The sequence below is a fragment of the Sycon ciliatum genome, chromosome 8 (genome assembly GCF_964019385.1).
Source record: "Sycon ciliatum chromosome 8, ocSycCili1.1, whole genome shotgun sequence".
Lineage (NCBI taxonomy): Eukaryota > Metazoa > Porifera > Calcarea > Leucosolenida > Sycettidae > Sycon > Sycon ciliatum.
Genome location: NC_088650.1, coordinates 27,748,466 through 27,770,676, shown reverse-complemented (window position 1 = coordinate 27,770,676; position 22,211 = coordinate 27,748,466). Strand labels below are relative to the sequence as shown.

The 22,211-nt window shown below is 45.8% G+C and overlaps 1 protein-coding gene across 1 annotated transcript; it reads left to right on the top strand.

Annotated features, from left to right (window-relative positions):
- The first annotated feature begins 1,767 nt into the window (after positions 1-1,767).
- LOC135822562 (uncharacterized protein KIAA0930 homolog) lies at positions 1,768-18,335 on the top strand. Its single transcript, XM_065335363.1, has 13 exons — positions 1,768-2,163; positions 4,870-5,036; positions 5,574-5,611; positions 6,625-6,685; positions 7,205-7,288; positions 8,107-8,135; positions 9,313-9,385; positions 10,698-10,763; positions 11,900-11,974; positions 13,392-13,950; positions 16,073-16,130; positions 16,709-16,782; positions 17,312-18,335. The coding sequence occupies exons 1-13, from the start codon at positions 2,031-2,033 to the stop codon at positions 17,362-17,364; spliced, it is 1,470 nt and encodes a 489-aa protein (XP_065191435.1). The 5' UTR covers positions 1,768-2,030; the 3' UTR covers positions 17,365-18,335.
- The last annotated feature ends 3,876 nt before the right edge of the window (positions 18,336-22,211 follow it).

Genomic DNA, 22,211 nt, shown 5'->3' with positions numbered 1-22,211 from the left:
GTCTAGATTCATTGTTTTCTGCTATGCAGTACACATGCATTTGCAATCTACACCCCTGTCTCACGCATTTGATTTCTATTTTCTGCACTCCACGTTCCTATTGAGAATTTATCGCATCCCTGTACTATATTCTGGTTATATTTTCGCTGCTGCTAATAGATGTATGTGCTTGCTACCTCCTAGACTTTTAGCTTTTTTTGTTGTCCTGCTGGTTTGTTTCGTTTTGTTTGTGATGATGAGATTTGTACAATAATAGTCTGGTTTCCCGTTTTGAACTGAATGTTCCTGTATATAGCACTTCAGCATAGTTACCGCTATTCTTCTAAGGCACGTACACGTATTTTCTTATCCGATGCACCACTTAGCTGCAGCACGTACTAGAATACTCTCTCACCTTTGACCACCACTGACTTAGACCTATAGGCCAGCCTGGCTATCTCCATCTTTTTGTTGTGAGATGGCCCTGCATTCAAATTACTTGTATTTGTTTGTCTCTGTTCCGGAATTATCACAGTTTTCTGTTATTCTTGAATTCATTGAAAGTGGTTTGTCTTCTCTTCTTCTTGTGGCTGGTGTGCCCTCTTTGTTTTTCTTCTTCTTCGCCGTCATCTTCTTTTTATATACTGGACTGTGTGTTCCGGAGTCTGCTCTGATCTGCCTGGCGGCCCTGCAAGTCTTTTGCCCTGTCATGCACAGTGGACACATGATTTGTTTCTGATACAATGATCTTGTGAAGTGTGCGGATGGCAAGTAAAAGCCAGGAGATCCATTTGGGGCTTGGGCACCTGGCTTAGGTTGGGGTTGCATAAGTCACGGGGGAGTGGAGGAACACCCACGCTTTGAAGCAAGAGCTTTCACATCCCCTGGCCGTTTCGGTCAGAGTTGACTATAGTCAACTTCAAGTATGACGTTGTGTGGGCTATTCTCACCAAGAGAAAAATGACCTCACTGGTAGTGCTATGAGTGCTGACGTACCTGTTCAAATCGATCATATTTCTGTAAATGATTGCATTATCACTGTATGCATATTGCAACAATGGTACAGTTCACACTTTGTAGTCAATTGTGCACATTGCGTTGAAACATACCAGTCTCGATTGTGCAGTGCAGCGGTTGTCTGTTTTACTTTTGCTGGTTCATGATCATGACCATGATGACGATCGGGTGAAATGGCATTGTCATTACAACATTTGTGTGAGTTACTGCCCAGTGTGACTCGGTCGTAGTCGTATGCTGTACTATTACGTAGCCCTGTGTAGCTAGTGTAGGCTGTGGTGTATAAAAATAATAATGTTACAGTATCAAGAGTGCAAGAGTTTATGGACTCTCGCCTCAGATCGATTCGCGATCGCTCCTATCAATTATTATTATTTTTTATATTTATGACACAAATGTCCAGGTGCAGGTAGCTACGCCTCTTTTACGGGCAAACAGAATACATTCACGGTGCCATGGTGAAGGATTCGGATTACTAATATATTATTATAGTAATATTAATAATACTAGCTAAATACAATACTATTACTACTGTAGTACTCATGGTACTGCCACTGGGGGCCGGGTACTGCCATTTTGGTAGAGGAAGGAGCTGCAACAATATTGTCAATAATTATTATTATCTGCATCAGATCATGCATGATGCAATGTCGGTGTCACGTGAGGGGTCAGGTTGAGTCATGAATCATGATCATGATGATGATCCAGCTAAAACTGCTTGCATTTTTTGATTTGAACACCGATGGCTTGATTGACCGATTTCTTGTCAATCTTGATTATGAATACGAATATGACTTATGTCATGAGAACAAAGTCAAAGATGAAAACATCCCTAGCATGCCTTTTTGTCGACATGTCACCACTGGCACTAGCTTTTTGTAGAGTGAGACTGCAGTGTAGCTAACATATTCACCATCGTTGCGTGCTGTGCTGGTCTAGTCTGCGAACTAATACTTCGATAGAAAATTATTTTTGTAGTCTGATGAAAGAGTAATCTTAGCACTTGTCTAGCAGTTCAACGCGGGCCGGATAGAATGGCTTCCGCTGAGGTGGCTTCTGGCGTCTTTCCCGAGCTAAGAAAGAAAGCCTTGCAGGATTTGCTAGAGTTCGTCAAAAACGCAGTTAGCAGCCAAGAAGACACAAGCAAAACTGTTGATCTAGAGCAAGGTGAGCTCCTAAATTTAGACCTATTTTTTGTTTGTTTGAGATCTGAGACCATGAAAATGTATGTTTGCTGAATACGGTACGCAATGCAGACGCTGTTTGCAATGTAATTCGAATGAGTTGGACATCCTGCTTCGCGAAGAGTGCTTCGTGCCAACATGCAGAGTTTGCTGTATGAATTAAATCATTGTTTTTGCCAAGATTGTTATTATGACATGTCATGAGCAATGCTCAGCACCACAGCCGACTCAAATAATAATTGTACACAAGTGGATAGTTTACACATCCTGCGTACGGATGCATGCATGTTAGAGAGAAGCAAGTACAGGCACGTCATATGGAAGCAAACCAAAGCGTGGCAAATGGAACAAGACCTGCATGGAGCCAATCAAGCCAGAATGCTGCAAGTTTGAAAATAGCGTCATGCTGAACACAATCGTTTTAAAAATGTCTCAATTGGCAAACCTGGCTTCCAATGATCTTAGGTTACATAATAGAGCTGATAGAGCTAGATTCGAAATGATCAGCAGCTTGCATATTTCAAATCTAGGCCAGTATGTTCTAGTAGCTGCAGTGTTCTTGGGTCCGTTTGTAACGGAATCACGGTTCCCCGGGACGCAGGACACAAAGGACAAGTACATTATTATATTGACATGACGGGAAAACAAGGACAGCTGACTCCCATGGGACGAACAAGAAGACTGACAAAATGCCTCTCGACTGCAAAATCGTGCATGCTCATATCACACATGCGCACGACTAGACGAAGACAGTTTGGGGAATGTCATCACACAGGAGAACAATGCATCGTTTCATAACATGTTCCAGAGATATGATTGACACACGGTGGTATTGATTGGTAACGAAATCAAGTGCTGCTTGAGCATTTTGGTGTTGTGGGTGAGAGACATGAGCTGACTGGGGCGGCTGCAAGTACACGTAATTTCAGATGGTACGGCCAGTCATATCAGTGGAGTGTCTTTGGACCTTCCTGCATATATTTAGAACTTCAGACTAAATAATTGCATTTCATTAAGGTGGCACTCTGGGTTCGCGCATACCCGTCACAAGAACGCCCATAACAATCCATAGCCTTGATGGAATTGGATGAAATTTTCTACAGATTCTCAGTACATGTGTCTGCCTCGAATCACACCATGATAGTAAGGCTGAACTCGAAAGCTCTGCTTTCTACCTTCGTGTCTTACAACCCGACTGGTACGAGCCGGATTCATATTTTTCAACCACAATATAGAGACATTGAGTGAGACTGACAGGAGAGGCTCATTTGTACAATGACTAGTATATAATATTTGTCCAAGTCCTGAATAGAAAAAAATTCCCATGGGGACTATTATAAATAGGACCAATGAGCAATCAGAACGATGTTCGCAGTTTTTCAGGGCATCTTCTGTGGAACACGCCAAACAGGACCCTGGCACATCTTGCAGCAAACTGATTTCGAGAGGAGAATAGCAAGACATTCAAGGTCAACTAAACGATATCCTGATGTCTGGGACTCTATCTCATCATCAGATGAGCTCAGGTCTTCTTCAGTGTCAGTCGAATCAGCACTGGTTCCAGAAGTTGACGAATCAGATGACGAGATTTCCAAATCAGAATCATCAAAAGTATCTTCAGGCACAGGATCGCTCGTGCTGGCTTCATGTGGCGTTGCAGCTTTTTTTGAGACCGTCTGCGGAGCCTTTCCGTAAAATTTCCTCTTCCTAGGACGGCCAGGACGGCCCTTCGCTTTCTTATTGCCCATTCTGACTACCAGGAAACAGAATACCCAGCTTGGAGGAAGTTCCTGCTTGAACAGCTGATGAACAGCTGACAAACTGCATTTTCAAATATTTCAAACATTTGCGCATGCGCACTCATGTATCCTGTACCCATGGTTACGAATTTCAAGCTTACAACATGCGCACCAGCGCCATCAAGCTATGTAGAAAATTTGAAAGAAATCCCATGAGCCACACCGACCTTTCATAAATCCTTGCATTTTTGGAAATTTGTGAGAAGGATGTTTTGGAATTTACAAAAATATCGACTATTGCCTTATTTTCAAAGCCCTATATCTCAGGAATGGGATGTCCGATCGACTTCAAATTTTTCTTCATGTATTTGGATATTCCCCGAGTACGAGTGGTTTAGAAGCAAAATCAAGATCATCAGAGAGAATTCATTTTTCACCCCCACCCTCCTGGTTGGTTAAAGACTCACTCACCGCGATTCCTATTGGATTGGCTGATGGCAGTATTTGGTGAAACTGTAGTCTGTCACTGCACCAACATAGCTGCAGCTGTGCTCAGTAGTGCTTTCACTGATTCCACCATCTTCTTTACAGCTTGAAGTAACTTAGACTGTAGAGTTTTCACAATGGAACTATCTGCAGTTGCCCAGAAACTTGAAATAATACACCACTGTCATGCAAGCTGGCCTTTGTGCCAGTTTGTTGTTATGGGCCAGGGCTTATGGCATGTGCAAGAGTTTCTTGTCATCATCCTATTGGCATGGGACCATATCCAGGGTACATATTATTCCTAATTATTCCCTTATCTTCTTTGCAATGTTGTTGCTGCTTCTGCTGCTGCTGCTGCTGCTGTTGCCGTGCCTGTTTCTATTGTTGTTACTTCTTTTGCTGCTGCTGTCGTTATCATCATCGTTATCGCCGTTGTCATCATCACTGCCTGCTGTTTTGCCCAGATGAGCGGCATACTTGGCATGCTCAGTTCACGGATTACTTCATTGTTCAGGATAGAGGTGAAGACTGTGACGACTTACTCTTCTACGTCAAGTCAGATGCTGGTGCCAACGGCACGGCTCAGCGGAAACGGGCCAACCAGAAGCCAGCGGAAGACAATCCAGTGGATGTAAGTACTTGGTTAAAACGAGGTGCGGCTTATAGTCTAGCATGACTGACTACTGAAGTGAATATAATCAAAACGATAATGATTAATGACATGGACCTGGAAATGGGGGGGGGGGGGGTGCGACTTACAATCGAGTGCTTCCTATAATCGGGGAAATACGGTAGTTATTTTATGCCTGTGCTAGTTTTTGTGAAGTGCTCACACCGTTGTGTGTTGTGATCTACACCTCTTGACACCACCAGTACGCACTAGGGTATGATCATGAGCGCTACTGTCTGTGCACGTGATACACAGCGCAGTACGATGTGGGCTGCATGCGCTGTGAGTAGTTTAGCATCGGGATCATGCATGCTGAAACAGTGACTGTACGCACGCAGGATGGCAGCGGCCGGAAGCTGTGTAGCGCAGTCCCTTATGGCAAGTGTCGGATTATGCTTGCCACAACTGTACATGTATTGTTTATGATTGGTATTGACTACTAGTATTAGCTTAATGACTAGCTATATGGATGCTTTGCCTCTCTCTTCTCTGATTTAGATTGTTGTGTGTCGAAAGGATTTCAAGAGCTTGCCGACGTAAGCGCCGTTGTTTGGTGCATTGCTTGCCCAGCGCTGTTTCCAGTATTTGACTGGTTTTCCCGTGAAGAGATATTATGAGGTGTCTACCCGCCCTTCAACTGCATGTGCAGAACAGCTAATGTGTTCCCACTTCGCGTTGGTTTGGGGCTGAAGCAAGCCTGGACTGTGGGGTTGGTTCCAGGAAAAAAAAAGAAGAAAAAGTTCTCCCTGAGGTGGGGTGTTGATGTCATTGTGAAGTTTGTATATTAATCCTGGCACCAGCCGATTCACAGTACAGTAAGGGCCTGGTCAGACTGCGGCAAAATCGAAATAATCCTTGGATTATAATCCGAATCTCCATAGTAACTCGCCGCCAGAGCGGCAAAAGCGGGAGTTGACGCTCCAAAAAAAAAAGCAAGAACCGACCACGCTTTTCCGCTCCAACAGGAGTTTGACGCTGATACGCCATTGACGCTGATATTCACTTATTTTTTTCATCTCGATATCGAGGAGCTAATTGGCCACGGACAACAACAAAACTCATAAGGATGGTTGCAAGGATTGCACTGAAGGTGTTGGTGATCCCCAAGGTGAAGGAATTTGACGTCGTTCGTGGAGATTACCACTTGACGCTCGAAATGAAGTTTGAATTTTCATTCTCCCCACATGTGTAGTGTGATCGCGATTCTAATTCTGGACGCTTTTCTGTTTTCGTCAGGCAACCAAAATTTGCCGCAGTCTGACCAGGCCCTAACAGTGCAATTGGATGAATTTTGATTAAAATATTTTCCAACATTTTGTCTTTCTTCTTTTCACAAAATATTTTCCGCATTGTTTAAAAAAAAAGTTTTTCCCTGTATGAAAATTTCTGTTGAAGGCAGTTTTGAAGCTTTGGAGCAGTCCGTATACCAGCTGTATGTATGCCTTTGCTTACTGGCATGACTAGGGAATAGGCAGCCTGCCTGTGGTGATCTTCAGGTACTGTCTGTCTCTTTTGTCTTTTTAATTTTTTGCTGGTTTGTACATGACAGCGTGAGTGACGCGCTAGTGCGGTGGAATGAAACGATGTACCTCAATCTCATAATGCAAGAGGTAAGACTTTGCTGTGCTTCCCCAGTGAGTCACTGACCAGTGCTGTATGTATGTATGTATGTATGTATGTATGTATGTATGTATGTATGTATGTATGTATGTATGTATGTATGTATGTATGTATGTATGTATGTATGTATGCCTGCCGTGATGGAACGGTGTGTAGTCTGTAGATTGCTTGATATCGTGATTGTATGATGCCATGATTGAAGGGTGTGTAGATTGCAAAATGTCTTGATTCAATGGTGTGTAGATTGCATGATGTCATGATTGAATGGTGTGTAGAATGCGTGGTGGTGTATGTCGGGGAAGGCCCCATAATCTGTGTGCTGGCAAGCATGCAGGCTCAGTATTCTCAGTTCTGTTGGTGCTAAAGATGCAATCGTTCAATTCACTAACGTACTTTCGCACGGTTTGTGTGTGTGTGTGTGTGTGTGTGTGTGTGTGTGTGTGTGTGTGTGTGTGCGTGTGTGCGTGTGCGTGTGTGTCTGTGTGTGTCTGGATGTTGCATCTCCACAGTTTGACTACACTCTAACCGTTGGAGTGTGCAGCGCCGACTCTAAACCCATGCAGCCATTGGACGTGTTTGCACTGAAATCTCAGGTAAGACATGCATGAGCATGATGAGCACACCACTGGTTTGGTGTCAACATACTAGTACCGTAAAATCCCGCCAAAGCGCCCCGTCTCTCCTATCCGCCCCTCCCTGACTTCTTGTCAGGGACGTGGTTGATTGTATCCTCGTATGACTCTGTCACAGTCTGTGATGCCGTACTGTACTGCAGACGCGTGCTCGACCCCGTTGGAAATGTACGCAACAGTGCCCACCCTCTTGACCAGGGATCGCACAAACCCTGAGTTTTGACGGGTCTGTGCGACTCCTGACTCTTGACCTTTGGTAGGTGTACGAGATGCACGACAGTTTTCGTAGGGTGAGTACTTTTTCATGTAGCACTGAATGCGGCAAGTAGGACTCGCCCATCCGCCCCTCCCCACCTGAAGCGTCGAGGAGGTAGGGGCGCTCTGGCGGGATTTTACGGTACATGTACTCTCTTCAGATTAGCATGCTTCCATTCAAATCATGATTCTATGCAAGTCATGCATTCGTACAAGATTACTGTAAATATTACTCAACACAAAGTTTCTATTACAAACAGCAAAATGTGAACTGCTAACTACTAGATATTCATAAGTTTGAGGGAAAGTTGTAAACGGGAAAAGTCTGCAGAAATTGTTTACTGTCACCACCAGGACTGGAACCAGGGACTCTTGCTTATGAACTGCAATGCTCTACCACTAAGCTATGGTGTTGTCGTCATCCAAGCAGCGACCGTTCAGCATTTCCTTCAGACTTTGAAACTCACGCCACAATGTGGCCATAGGCAATCACAGGTGTGTCTTGTTCTGTTGTTGTTCTGCAGAGAGTGTACGCCACGCCGAGCCTACAACGGTAAGTTTCGCCAGACCTGGTGTTGTTCATGTTGTAGAGTACCTTTGGCACGCAAGCAATCATGACAGACTGGTACACTAGGGTCAACGGCAGTAGTGGACATGGGCCACTATGGCCACTATGGCTATGAACAAGAGTGCACAACCCCCCAGAGTGCGCAACTTCACTGATCAGATCTGGGACGGCGAAATCCGTGTTGCACATCGTAGGGTGACATCATGAGTATGGGGAAGTGTTTCCACGGTGGACCGCATCGATGGAACGACGCAAGTCCGACCCAAAAAAATGACGTACATCACGGATTACGCCGTCCCACAACCCCATCCCAGTCGCGCACTCTGGGGGATTATGGACTTGCTATGATCTAACACAGTGCTGACCAGGGAGTAGTAAAATACCGGTATTTTACTACTCCCTGGCCAGCACTGTGTTTCACTGCATTGTATCTTACGTAATCTCCAGACGGCTACAGCTGTTTTGACCTTATTGGCTTTCATCAGCGGAGCTCAGAGCTACTGGCGTTGATTCTTGTGTGTTGTGAAGTGCACCTGTTGTATTGTCGCTGTGATGAACTAACACACAGTGACAGCTCTCCCTCTTCAAGTTGAACCTCTTTCCATGGAATCACGTCCGTTTGTTATCTGCATATTGTTACTCTGTGGTTGGTGTGGCTTACCACACTAATGTCATGTCAAAGCCACGAGGGCTGCAGCGCTGCCAGGCGAAGCCCAGCCCCGCAGTTCTGTGATACCGGTAGCTCCGTGCCAGTTCCAGGGGCATGCAGTGCCCAGCGTATAATTGACTGTAATGGATTCTGATTATTCGTGTGATCTTCTCTAACCGATGCTTGCCCGTCTGCTTGTTTGACTTCAAGGCGTATTCTGCTCTGTGACTGTTACAACACTTAGCAGGAGCACAAGCTTCAGGTTCTTGAACAACATTCTGAAATCTTTTTTCACAAGTAAACTTCCGTGCCTTGCCTTCCTTTCGGGTGATCTACAGGCAAGAGCAAACGGGAACAAGAACCTGAAATCTGTGCTCCTACTAGGTGGTATAGCTTCTCCTTCTTTTTTTTTTGTCTCCGAGGAACCTTTTTTTGATAGCTACAATGTTTATTTGCGTGCCATGTGCCCTTACTCCAGTTTTACTATTGTTGCTGTGGCCTGTTTTCTTGTAGAATGGACAAGAAAGGCCAAACGAGCACAATGACGTATCCGTTACTCTACTTCACCATTGACAACTTTGAAGAAGTGAGTACCATATTCTCTGCCGTGTCTGCAAGCGCTGCTGTGACGTCTGTCCCGGAGTCCACTGAATGTGGGTGGTTTGAATGCCCAGCTCACTTCTCATGATAGAACCCCATCTTCCCCCATACCATTCCCTGTAGTGATAATAGAACAGGTCGCGTAATGAAGCATCATAACGATAGATGTGCAAAGTCATGATGCCTGGTCCGCTTCTGTCCTGGGTACACTACCCCATGCATTGCAGCCGCGAGCAAAACCAGCTCAGGCTGAGAGTACTGTAATTTCACAAATTTTCGGTGTACTTTTATTTTCGGTACGTTCGGTGCATCTGTGTCATACCTAAAATTTCAATACGCCGAAAAAACGCTAGCACGCATGATCCAATAGGGAACTGCTTCTCTGTACCTAAAATTTCTGTTCACCTAGCCTTTTGCCGTCATGCCGAAAATATTGAGCACCGAAAATGTCTGAAATTAGAGTAATTGGAGCTTGTATTGTCCAGCGGTACTCTGAAAAGATGGCGGGGGAAAGACGTACCCTCATGGGCATCGGGAAGTGTACTTACTATCCGAGGTATTTCTTATTTCAACGTGCTTGAGTAGGTAGGAGTAGCAGTACAGTAAACCCTGTGACTAACGACCACCCCTTGGGGCCAGAGAAAGCGGTCTTTAGAGGCAGGTGGTCCTTAGTTAGAGGTTTGCATTGCACAACCAATCCATACTATACGAATGTGAGACCATCCGTTCCTGTTGAAGTGGTCTGTAGTACCAGGCTGGTCGCTAGTCGCGGTGGTCTTTAGTTACAGGTTTTACTGTAGTACCAGGCTGGTCGCTAGTCACGGTGGTCTTTAGTTACAGGTTTTACTGTAGTAGGAGTTTTTGTTTTGTTTGTGACGATAGCATTGCATTTGCATTGCGTTTCTTCTTGTGTTTGGGGAACACAGCCCCATGCTGTGTGATCAGTCCTAAGATAGACTTCAGTATGGATCAATGCACCCGTGCTCCGGACAATGTCCATGCTAAGCAAGAGTATGTTGAATCAGAGTACTTACTAAGTGAGTTCCACTGTAGCTTCACACTTATCTGGACTCTCTATGCTTATGTGGGGATTTCATCCCGATCTGGGTGTGTGCCACCCGAGCTGTCCCCTCGTTTATGGGTGTTTGCCAGCCATTTCACCCCCAAATGAGGAGTTTTCCATGGCTATATCCCATAGGCTGAGGAGGAGTGTATAAGCAGAACATACATCCTCAATTGGATACCCCCATCATGATTGGTTACAAATGCCTTCACTTTTGTTGTGACTCTGCACATAGGTGTTCAATGACGTTGCCGTGCAGGACAATCAGAAAGTTGTCGTCCAGCTGACTGCATTCAAAGCGGTAAGGTACTGTTGGCATATCGCAGGTTACTAGTGTTACCTATTGTCCACCGGCCAGGTCTGTCTACAAGCTAGGTGTTAGTGTGCCACTGCTGCTAGTATATGCTATGGAGGTTGTGCGATTACGTCATCAGTTGACATGCTTTGGCAAAGTTGCGGCACGGCGACGCACTAGCGACTCGCGCTGTATACTTGGCACCCATAAGTGGTTCCGCTGGCTCACTTGTATTCTCAACTTGTTAGCGCTCATAAGCGAACCCCCTAGTTCACCACTATGACATCATCTGCATACTAACCTCTACAGTACTAGTAAGTGGCTGTGATGCAGACTGAGCTTTAGAGTTTAGTGAGCCGCTGTCATGTGCTGTGGGTAACTATGGTGCAGGGCTTACATGCATTTCAGCTTGTAGTGTGAAACTATGTGCACGGTGCCAATGGCCACTGTGCGTATAGTCATTAGCTATCTGGGGTCTTTTAGCATCGACGGCAGACATCTAAAAAAATTACTATTGTGTCCCCGTCTTCACCGCGTACAGGTCTACCCTCGTTAGTATGACATCGGTTACAAGAAAAACCTCATTAGTAGACAACGATACAAAATCCCCTGACGCCTGAAACGCGTACAATCAAGGCCGGATAGTAGATATTACTAGTACTCGTTTATAATAATATAATAATATAATAATGGACTCAGTGTCGTGCAATGTTATCGCATGAGCTGATTGTTTAGTAACTGGTGGTGTTAGTGGACAGTATAGCGTAACTTGTAGTTCCTTGGTCTTTCTCTTTTGTATAATAAATTAATAATACAGTCAGACCTCGCATAACCGCACACATCTGTTTTCCACAAAAATATCCGGATAGGCGAGAGAACCGGATAACCGAACACCGTTTATGTTGGATGCATCAAGTATGCTGTAAATATGTAACCAGCTAGTTTCTTCCGGATGGCGAGGGATCCGGATAAAAGAGGACCGGATAAGCGAGGTCTGACTGTATAAGGCAAAACATTTGAAACCGCCGGGTTTGTCTACTAACCAGTGTTGACCTGTACCGGTATGTTTCTACATGCTCAATGCACGCTTCTATTCATTGCTCTCAATCCGGCATTTCTCTCCTGTGCACCTATCTCTTCAGGCGTATGACGCACTTGCGGTTCTGTTCCTTGGCTCGGTGAAGTACACTGCCCTGAAGCGCGTGTTCGACGCTAAAGTAAGCTCTTTGTGTGTACTGTATAAGTACAAATTTTCGTTTACGAAATCTTTCGTTAGATCACTCCACCAGCAGGTTCGTTACGTACTGAATTTCGTTTTTGGTCTAGGTCTGTCACCCCGAACTTTCAGAAAAAAACCCTTAGTTTGGTACACACTTTAAAAGTTACTTCATGCCCCCTAACGAATATAGCAAAAGTTAATTCCAAACGAAACTTTGTACTTTAATATATGGAGTACAGTAGAACCTGTGTTATGTGACCACTCACTGCGATGAGAGACCACCTGTCTTCAGAGACCACCTGTCTTTAGGGACCAATCATCCCAGGTTTCTAACCATGTCACACTGCATGCTGTACAGGAAGAGACTTGTGTTCACAAAAACTGATGGCCAAAGCCCCAAGTAAAGTTGTCCTTTCGGGAGCATATATTTTTATTCAGGAGACCCTCGTACCTTGTACATCTGTTTTGTATGTGCGCAGACTACAGCAAAATTGCATTGCATACTTTTATGCTGCGGTTATGCAACACACAGCCATTTCTAGTGTGACAGGGTCTGCTGGGTCTGATATGGTTATTGAATTAGACAGTACTGGTGAATGTATGCCACGTGTTTAGACTTATGATCTTGCGAATCAGAGTCCTGTTGTTCCGCATTAGTAGCCATTACCATAGCAAAGCAGTGTCATAATGAGTAAACTGCTACAAGTAGTATTTTATTACTTCCCGGACATGTCCATTACTGTCCTGGATCCATTGCCTGTATCCCTTCTCTGAAGAGGCAACAAGACAGCAATTTCAAAGGTGTGACATTTTAGAGGCAATGATTTAGTCCTTGCTGTGTGTGCCCCTTTCTTTTTTTCACTGCGAGAACATCCCGGCATTCATTGTTTCGTTCTTTCGATCTCTCTCTCTCTCTCTCTCTCTCTCTCTCTCTCTCTCTCTCTCTCTCTCTCTCTCTCTCTCTCTCTCTCTCTCTCTCTCTCTCTCTGTGTCTCTCTCTCTCTGTGTCTCTCTCTGTGTGTGTGTGTCTCTCTCTCTCTCTCTCTCTCTCTCTCTCTCTCTCTCTCTCTCTCTCTCTCTCTCTCTCTCTCTCTCTCTCTCTCTCTCTCTCTCTCTCTCTCTCTCTCTCTCTCTCTCTCTCTCTCTCTCTCTCTCTCTCTCTCTCTCTCTCTGTGTGTCTCTCTCTGTGTGTCTCTCTCTCTCTGTCTCTCTCTCTCTGTCTCTGTCTCTGTCTCTCTCTCTCTCTCTCTCTCTCTCTGTCTCTCTCTCTCTCTCTCTCTCTCTCTCTCTCTCTCTCTCTCTCTCTCTCTCTCTCTCTCTCTCTCTCTCTCTCTCTCTCTCTCTCTGTGTCTGTCTGTCTGTCTGTCTGTCTGTCTGTCTGTCTGTCTGTCTGTCTGTCTGTCTGTCTCTCTCAGGCCAGTACTGCCAGCAAGCTCGTTTCCAAGGCATCGCTTGGCCTGTGGTCGGGAAGTCAGAAACGGACGGAGTTCGTCTCGATGCGCGGGCCACGCGGTCAGGGCAGAGCTCAAATGGCCGTCAGCCTGAACTATGTTGCAGCACCACCACCACCGGCACAGGCAAGTAGCTCTGGTGGGGCAGCCACATCGACAGCGTCGTCGTTTGGCTGGTTGCGTGGCAAAACGGCGAAACCGACTGGCGCTGTGTCCGGTGCGACGATCTCCTATCATAAAAGATCTGGCAGCGGCGCATCAGCTGGTACCAGCGACGGTACTGAGACTCCTTCTGACACCACACAGGAATCGCCTTCTATATCATCCACAAGTTCATCCAGTAACACGATGGGTAATGGATGTGCATCTGACAGCACACTTGCCAATGGTAACTGGGAAGTGATCAATGAGGAGGATCATGCTGGCTTTGATGCGTCGAGTGCTGGTGAGGAGCCGAGTATTGATATTCACACACAGTCACCAGGCGGTGCGGAGACTGACGGTGGCGCTGGTGTTGCATCGCGTAAGTTGTGACTGGATGTGTGTGCGTGCTTGTGCGTGTGTGTGTGTGGGGGGGGGGGTGCGTGTGTGTGTGTGTGGATGTGTGTGTGTGTCTGTGTGTGGAGCCCTCGGATCAATCCCCAGCCTGAAACAATGCAGTCATGTAAACGCGCCATTCATTTTGTGTACATGGCGGGTTGAAACACCTCATGTAAACACAGCCTTATTAACTTCTACTCGCCGTGCATTTGAGAAATAGATTGTACGAGGTTCAAGTCCTGCTTTGAAACGGAAGGATTTTTCCAGCCGTGCTGCGGCCCACAGTAAATTGGGAACTCGTGGCCTGGCACGAGGGAATCATAGATGCAGCAAATGAGCTTCTCCGTCTTTGACCACTTTGCTGGTGGGCCTCCCACCGCTTTCGGAGCTGCATTTACGCCTTAGATCTTTGCAGGGTGGTGATGTTCCTACTGATGCTGAAAACTCAGTCTAACTCAGTCTCGAGCGGACCGTGAAATTTATTTTTCAGTGTGTTGACACAGGGGGGGGGGGCTTGGGCCTGTGGAGACTTGCCAACACTGTTATTCTTGTTGATGTCATCATACCGTGTGCTATGCACAGATCTACCACTGTGTCATGCCGAGGCATTGGGAAACCAATGCAACTGCGTTTACCTGGAATACTTGTACATGTGCTGGCATAATGGGATGCAGGGAGAGAACACTCTGGGAAAATCTACTTCCTTCGACTAACAGCAGCGAAGTAAATCATAAGCCGTTGATTTGTATCAATTTTGGTCCAATTTTAGGTAATGTCAAGCCATTCATTCCTGAGAAGAAGAATACACTTCAGGCTCTTGAACAACATCTCGAACGTTTTCGCTAGTGTACTTTCAAGCCTTATCAAGCCTTAGCCTGACGATAGGGCTTGAAAGTACACCAGTGAAAACTTTCGAAATGTTGTTCAGGAACCTGAACTGTATTCTTCTTCTCAGTACTATCGCATTCTTGTCTCCAAGGAAACATTCATTCCTTGGGAGAATTTAAAAAATTTGAGAATCTGTAATGCAGCAGTCGCCATATCGGGGCGGCGTAGCACGCGTTCACGTGAACAATTTGTGGTCCGGGCATGTGCATGCACTGGGTGGCCGTCTGGATCTTCTGAGTCACAAAAGAAGGGGAAGGGGACAAGATATTTATCAGCAGGGAATTGCCTTTACGGAAACAGTATGTGTATGATCCCACTTACCGAAGAATCTAGTCCTAATGTACTGGGCAAACCGTCTTTAAGTAAGGCAGGTGAAGAGGCACAAGGAGAAGTGAAAGACTTGCACTGGGTGAAGTTGTGAGGTAAAAATACCACGAGTAGGCAGTTATCATCATGGGCCAGCGTGTGGCGCGCTGTGTTCGTTACGGAACTGGCCCAAACCAGGCGCTGAGCTCGTGCACTCGAAACCTGCAATCTCACTTGCATCCATACCCGTATTTCGCTTGATTTGTTCGAGTACTGGTGCAATCTCTTGATCTTACGCATTGTGTACAAATAGCTGCATGATTGTACTGTAAACCGTGAAATTATTGCCATGGTCTAATTTCTGCGAAATTCGCGACCGCGTGGAAATCGCGAAATTTAGACAGCGCGAAAAGGAGATCCATGAAAGGTTTAGCAAGAATGCCACAGGTTTAGCAAGAATGCCATTCTGCAATCGCAAAATTAAAACCTCGCAAACCTGTCCGGATTCTGAAAACGCGAACTAAAAACGCCGCGAAAATGTCACGCTTTACAGTAATGACGACAGTGCGCTGCGCAGCTGGCCCGCGGAAAGAGATCACAGGTGCACACTCTTTTAGTTACCGACTCCTGGTACCGTGAAGCCTGCCAAGGCGAGCACTCTGTCAGGGTGACTACCTGTCCCAGGGGCTGCACGGCTGGCCCATAGAAAAGAGATCACGGGTGCCAACTCTAAGTTACAGTGCCAGTACATAAAGTATTTGTAAGTTTGAGGGGATTTGAAAAAAACCCACATTGTTGAACAGTAAAATTAAGTTTCAGGAGTCACTACTCTTGGTGAATGCATCCCTTGAGAAGACAATGTATGCAACATGTACTATTGGCGCGTTGTACATTGCGTTGTTGCTTTGCAGGCACTCTGGGTTGGTTCATGTCACCTGTCAGCGCTGTGTCCAAGAAGCTCCAGGATCGGTATGTCCCCCATGCGTTCATGTGCTTTTGCTCCTTTTGTCATGCCTGGAATGTTTGCTAGCTTAAACACTTGCCATGTGCACCTTAGTAAACTCATTCAAACTCCATCAGCTTCCTGAATGATCGCTTATCAGGCATCGGCCATCATCTATTAGAGCTGGCAAACACAGAAGTACTGCTGTGCCAGTTCTGAGGGATGGATACAGATGAACAGACAGCCAGACAAACAGTCAGGCAGACAGACAGACAGACAGACAGACAGACAGACAGACAGACAGACAGCCAGGCAGACAGACAGACAGACAATCAGGCAGGCAGACAGACAGACAGTCAGACAGACAGACGGACAGAGAGACACAATCAGGCAGTCAGACAGACAGACAGACAGACAGACAGACAGACAGACAGACAGACAGACAGACAGACAGACAGACAGACAGGCAGATAGGTAGACAGTCAGACAGACAGACAGACAGATATAGACCTGTGTGATGGTTGATGGCTGGCGAGTGTGCCGTCCTCATTCTGACCGCTTTGGTTACCGTTAGTGTTTTCTCACTCTTTGTTGTCCATCTCAGTGGCAGTAGTAGTGCTTGCGAGATGACGAGTCGCTTGACGTACGTCATGCTGCCATGGCATTCCATATTGGACGGTAAGTGCTCGAACATGACGTAGAGTTGTGTTTCCCCTGGGATGAGTCTAGGGAAATATTTATTGTGCATGTACACCCAGTTCATCCCATTCCCTATTATCACCCAGCGATGACTTTTTCAACCACTTACGTTACTAGCAACTCTCTCCATCTCCCGAACGGTCTTTTCACTGCGAAGAACTGACTTCACATTTCACCGGATTTCGGGCTGGACGTGATGAGCAGGTGAACAACTACAGAAGTGATTTTTCGGTTTGCAAATTGTTGTGCTATCCCTGGATGTAGTGGCACAGTGGCTGACACAGACAGCGTTGTGTGTTTGCTCACTACCCACTACCACACTGAGCTTCTTTCCCAATCAGAGCATGCTAGGGCTGTGCTCATGCAGCTCATGAAAAACCTCAAGTTGAAATCGCACTGCACTGCTACATGAATGATGTGTGTGGACTAGCATTGACTACAGAGCGGGATCTCAGTGTTGGACTTACAGGGTTTCGTGTGTTTGACTTCTCCTCTTTGCTGTGCACAGAAATCATCCGCCCTGTCCGTGTTCCGGCCTTGCCATTCCACCTGGACAGTTAGAAGTGGCGTTTGCCAATGTCGACGTTTCCTTGCGAGCACACCCCCGCTCAGTGTGTTGGTACCTGTTCACGCGACCCGTGCAGTGCCTGTGCAGTGTTGCTACTTGGTGGGTTGCCTGCCAGAGTGTAGAGCACCCTGGTGCCGTGTTTCTGTACACTGTCGTCACGCCGTCTCTTGATTTGGTCCTCCGAGGACTGGATTGGTATTGCTGATCGGCTGGTCCGTCTCTGCTGCAGCCTTGCTGGCAAGGTGCTTTGTGCGTATCAGTGTGTTGTCCATGCCCCCAGCATTGCATCATATGCCGTGCTAGGTTTGATTACTACTAGCGACAAGGCTTCTTGCAGCTGCCGAGAAGGCCCGTGTGGAAAGAGTTGGTTGGTCTGCTGTGACCAACTGTGCCCTGCTCAATTCTGTTTGTTCCTACAATAGGCTGTCTTAGTCTGCTCAACTCTCTACTTGTCCTGCTGTCCCCCTCTTCCCCATCCCCTTTACCAGCGCTCGCCGAATAAAACAATTGCATTTTAATAGCTTCTGCCATGAAATGGAAAATGTCATGCTATCACCCTCAGCTTTGCAAGCTGCGGTATGAACTCGTAGAGATGCCTATTATGGCATGCAACCGGAATTATAGTGCATATAATATGTGTGTGTGTGTGTGCGTGTGTGTGTGTTGCACGTTTCCATTTCATCCCGATAACTTATCTCTATGCAGCATCCTTTTTTATTCCTTTCGAAAAAAGTTGATTTTATTTAAAAAATATTATCAACAGTCATAATTTCCTTTGACGTCCATGGCGAGTCGAATCCTGAAGCAAATAATACATGCAGCTGTCTTGATTAACAATCTAGTTCGCACGCATCTCGGCGTGTGCTTTCTTTCTTCATGTTCATATCACTCGTAGTATGTCTGTGAACAGTGTTCACTGAATGTTCCTTTTAATGACGTGACTCAGATGAGAGCTCCAAACTTCTTTGTATCTTGATGATGGCCCCAGCTGGCCAGGCCGAAATATTTTAATGTTACAGCCCAAACGAGGGTCAGTTGGACTGACTTATCCGTTTCCGTGGGAAAGCCACCACCACCCTCAAAGAATCAAGACGCAGTTGCACCTCCTGAAAGTGGCCAAAATATTGGTTGAACGATTCAACCGACATGTTTGCCGCTTTAGGAGGTGCATCTTTGCTTTCATCCTGAACTGGACCCAGTACATGTGAAGGAAGAGGGCAAGTCCAGTCCATTCTCTGAGAGAACTTGCTGAAGCATGCCCCTCAAACATTGTGTTGAACTGGATGATTTTCATTTTTTTTGTGGTTTTAACCCTTTACCGGCCGATGTGTACATGAATGCGTAGTGGAACTGAAGTTACGACCTGAAGAACGTGAAAAATATGCAGATTTTTGAAATTTTCCCTGCGGCTGGTAATTTGGTAAAGGGTTAAAGAAGATTTGCGCATGCATGGATATGCAGCTTGTGACTCTGTCTCTATTCTCACCAATATGGCAATAAGGCAATATAGCCAAGAGTACATACCGGTAACCTGGTTACTGTATGTAACTCAAAATAACCAGAAACAACCGGGGCATGTATACGGCCTTTTCTGATCTTGATGTGGAACCTCTCACTCTCATTGGCCTACAACTTAAGGTGGCCCTCTGAGCTTTGGGGGTCAAAAAACCGACTTTCTTGGATTGCTCCCAAAGTGCAGTCAAATCCTTCCTATATCATCCAAGAACACACAAAAAAAATTTGAGGGCGATATTCAAAGCCAGAAGGGCAGTTCACCAGCCGTGCTCTGGTGCGCCTTGGCTCGCGCTACGAACAGAACTCAGCCAGGAAGAGGTCAGCTACCACCAAGCAAGCCAGGAAGAAGCGTAGATGAGTCAAGAAGACAGGCCAGGATGTAGCCGAGGAGGTTGAAGGTGTCACATACGAAGCAGGAGGCTTCTAATGTGTGGAATTCTGGCGAGGACCCCAAACCAAAAAATTTATCAAATTTTGGTACCCAATTTTCTCTCTTTTTCAGCCATTGCCGGACCTTGTAACCAGGCTGTGGCTTCAGTTGTTGCTTCTACACCCCCAAAAGTATATATTTTCTGAATCCGTGGACCTTTGGCTAGGTGCTAAAACTCAATGTGGCCTGTTCTCAGGTAGTATAGCCTGTAAAGAGCATCTCCAACATGTGTCATTCTTTTGCGCATTTGGACTATGGTTTTGTGTTTTCGATATTGGAAACCTTTTCTGAGGTTTTCTTTGTATATTGTTGTTTTAGCACCTCAAGTTGGATGTAAAGAATGTACTCCATGTGAAAAATGTCATGATAAAAACATTGGTATTTCTGAGTGCTGGTTAAGAGTTCTATATACGGCAATTTTCGTAAATTCACATCCACACCGACAGTGCTTGTGAAGAGGTCCATTTTTCCTGGTGAAGATCAGACTATGAGATCTCAGGAATTAGTGTTGAAAATTTGAACCAATTATATGCATTGTAACCAAAGTTACGTCGTTTTCCGGGCGGGGTGCCATAAAGCTCAGAGGGCCACCTTAACAAGGGGCCAATGAGGGTCTTGATGTTAGCAAGGCAAGACAAGAAAGTTAGTTGAAGAAGAGCACCCGTACCCCTGGCCCTTGGCTTGACTCCTGTGCACATGTGCCGATGTGGGCGAGTTTTAGTGGAAATTCAAATAATTATTACTACGAGTACTCTTTTGTCCATGACGACCGACACTGCACTGAGCTGAGCGAAAGTAGAGTCATGACGCGCTACTCACTCGGGGATTACCCTCCTGCTCTCCCTCTAGCTCTGAAAAAGAGCACACGTGTGTCAGCTTTTTGATTCGAACGCTTTTGCCTTTTTTTGAACAAGCTCTTGATGTTTCGTTTCAGCCAGATGTTGCCAAGCATTCTTGGTTGGATATCTCTACCCGTGGCAGACGCTTCATAAGCTGCAGGAGTTAGTCCATTTCGAACTGTGTCTAATAGCATGTAGAAGATGAGTGGCCAAGCGAGCCCGTGACAGGGGACTTGGCTTCGTTAGTTCAGCGCTGAAAATGCTAATGAAAATGCTAATGAATTGAGCTGTAGCTGTGCCTGATGTGAAGCAGAGAATGAGATGCATTCTAAAAATAACAATTACATGACAGGAATCGAAACCTTTCGGCCATTGCCATTGGGATTAGTCGACCCGGGATCCTGATCAAGAGCGAAACACTTGCGAACTCAGTGTTACTGCAGTCACAGAGCCGGAGAGCAATAAAGTCGGTGGCGGCGCTACGAGCTGCGGCAGAAGAACTTTTCTTTCTCGGTGATGCTTGTCGACCAGCAATGGCGGAGAGAGGTCAAGTGCTAGGTGAGCTATTGTTTTTACCAACATGTTACATATTATCCGTTGTTTGTGTCCTTGGCTCTCCATCCGAGTCGTATTACTTTTACCCTAATATAACCATAGCTAGCTGCAGGTTTGAACCATAATAATGCGGTGTTGATTTTATTACGTTTCCAGGTGCTGGTGTGGTTGTGTGTACGTGTCGAAGAGGCCTCGAGGGCTTGCTAGAACGATGACGACATTGTCATAATAATGTCCTGTATACTGCAGTGTCTAAAAAGACAGGGAAACGAAAGACAGATGAGCAGCAGGTGTTAGTTATGAACTACAGCAGAGCAAGGCAAGACAAGAACTACTTGAAGAAGAGCACCCCGTGACTCCTGTGCACACGTGCCGTGGTGATGTGGGCGAGTTTTAGTGGAAATTCAAATAATTATTACCACGAGTACTCTTTTGTCCATGACACATGAGCAGCAGGTATTACAGTCCTGCATTTCAAAACTATAGACGCGTACCTAGGCAAAAACCGTTATGCCAGCATCTATACCACATAAAATCTGTGATCACTTTGTGCATAAATTTTTCCAAATTGGGCGTCTGTTACCCAATCGTTTAGAAACTACATGTATATGAGAGTAATTGTGGAGCGGTCCTGAGCAATATTCCGAAAACTATTCTCAAAAAGTTCCAGCCAAATTTGAAATATTTCAAAAACCCTACGCGTCTATAGTTTTGAAATGCACTGTAGTAATTTATTACTCATGCCCCCCCCCCTCCCCTAGCTTGCATGGTTTCGATCTGGTAGCAAGTTTTGGCCCGCGATTTACATCATTGACCAGTTGGCAGCAAGCTGCGGAATCAGCGAAATCCAATCGACTGAAAAGTTGCTAATTTTTATCTTTACTGTGTCCAGTATTTGCTTTGACGTCCACATGACAACCATTTCAGCTAGACCTGCAATTGCAGAAGCTGGAAATTTATCACTGGCAAAGTGGATGACTGACACCTGATACTGTCCTGGTTGAACTTATTCATACTACCGTATACATTGTTATATTGTCCCCCTCCCCCTCCCGCGTGAATTTCTCAGCAAAATCTCTTTTATTCTGAGCAGAATGTTATGACAATTCTGCTTGGAAAGGTGGCCATGAAAACAGTTGGCACATCCACGAATACACGCTGAAACCTATCCGTGCCTATTCCTTGCCTAAGTATTTGAAACTCTTAGGAGGCACTTGTAACCTTCGGCACTAAAGTTCCTGCACTTGTATACACTCGTACATATCACATCCCACGTGTTCAAAATGTGCGAAAACTGCCCACCACACGGTAATTTTGAAATTAACGCACTCTCCACATACAGGCATGCACCCGGCTCAGAACACATTGTTTTCTGGTTGGCATATCAGGGATATTGGGCGGAGCAGCTGGCGTGCATGAGAAAGACAGGTCGGCCTGCTCTGCGCAGGAGCTGTGACCCGGTGCACACATAGTGTGAGAGAGAGAGAGAGAGAGAGAGAGA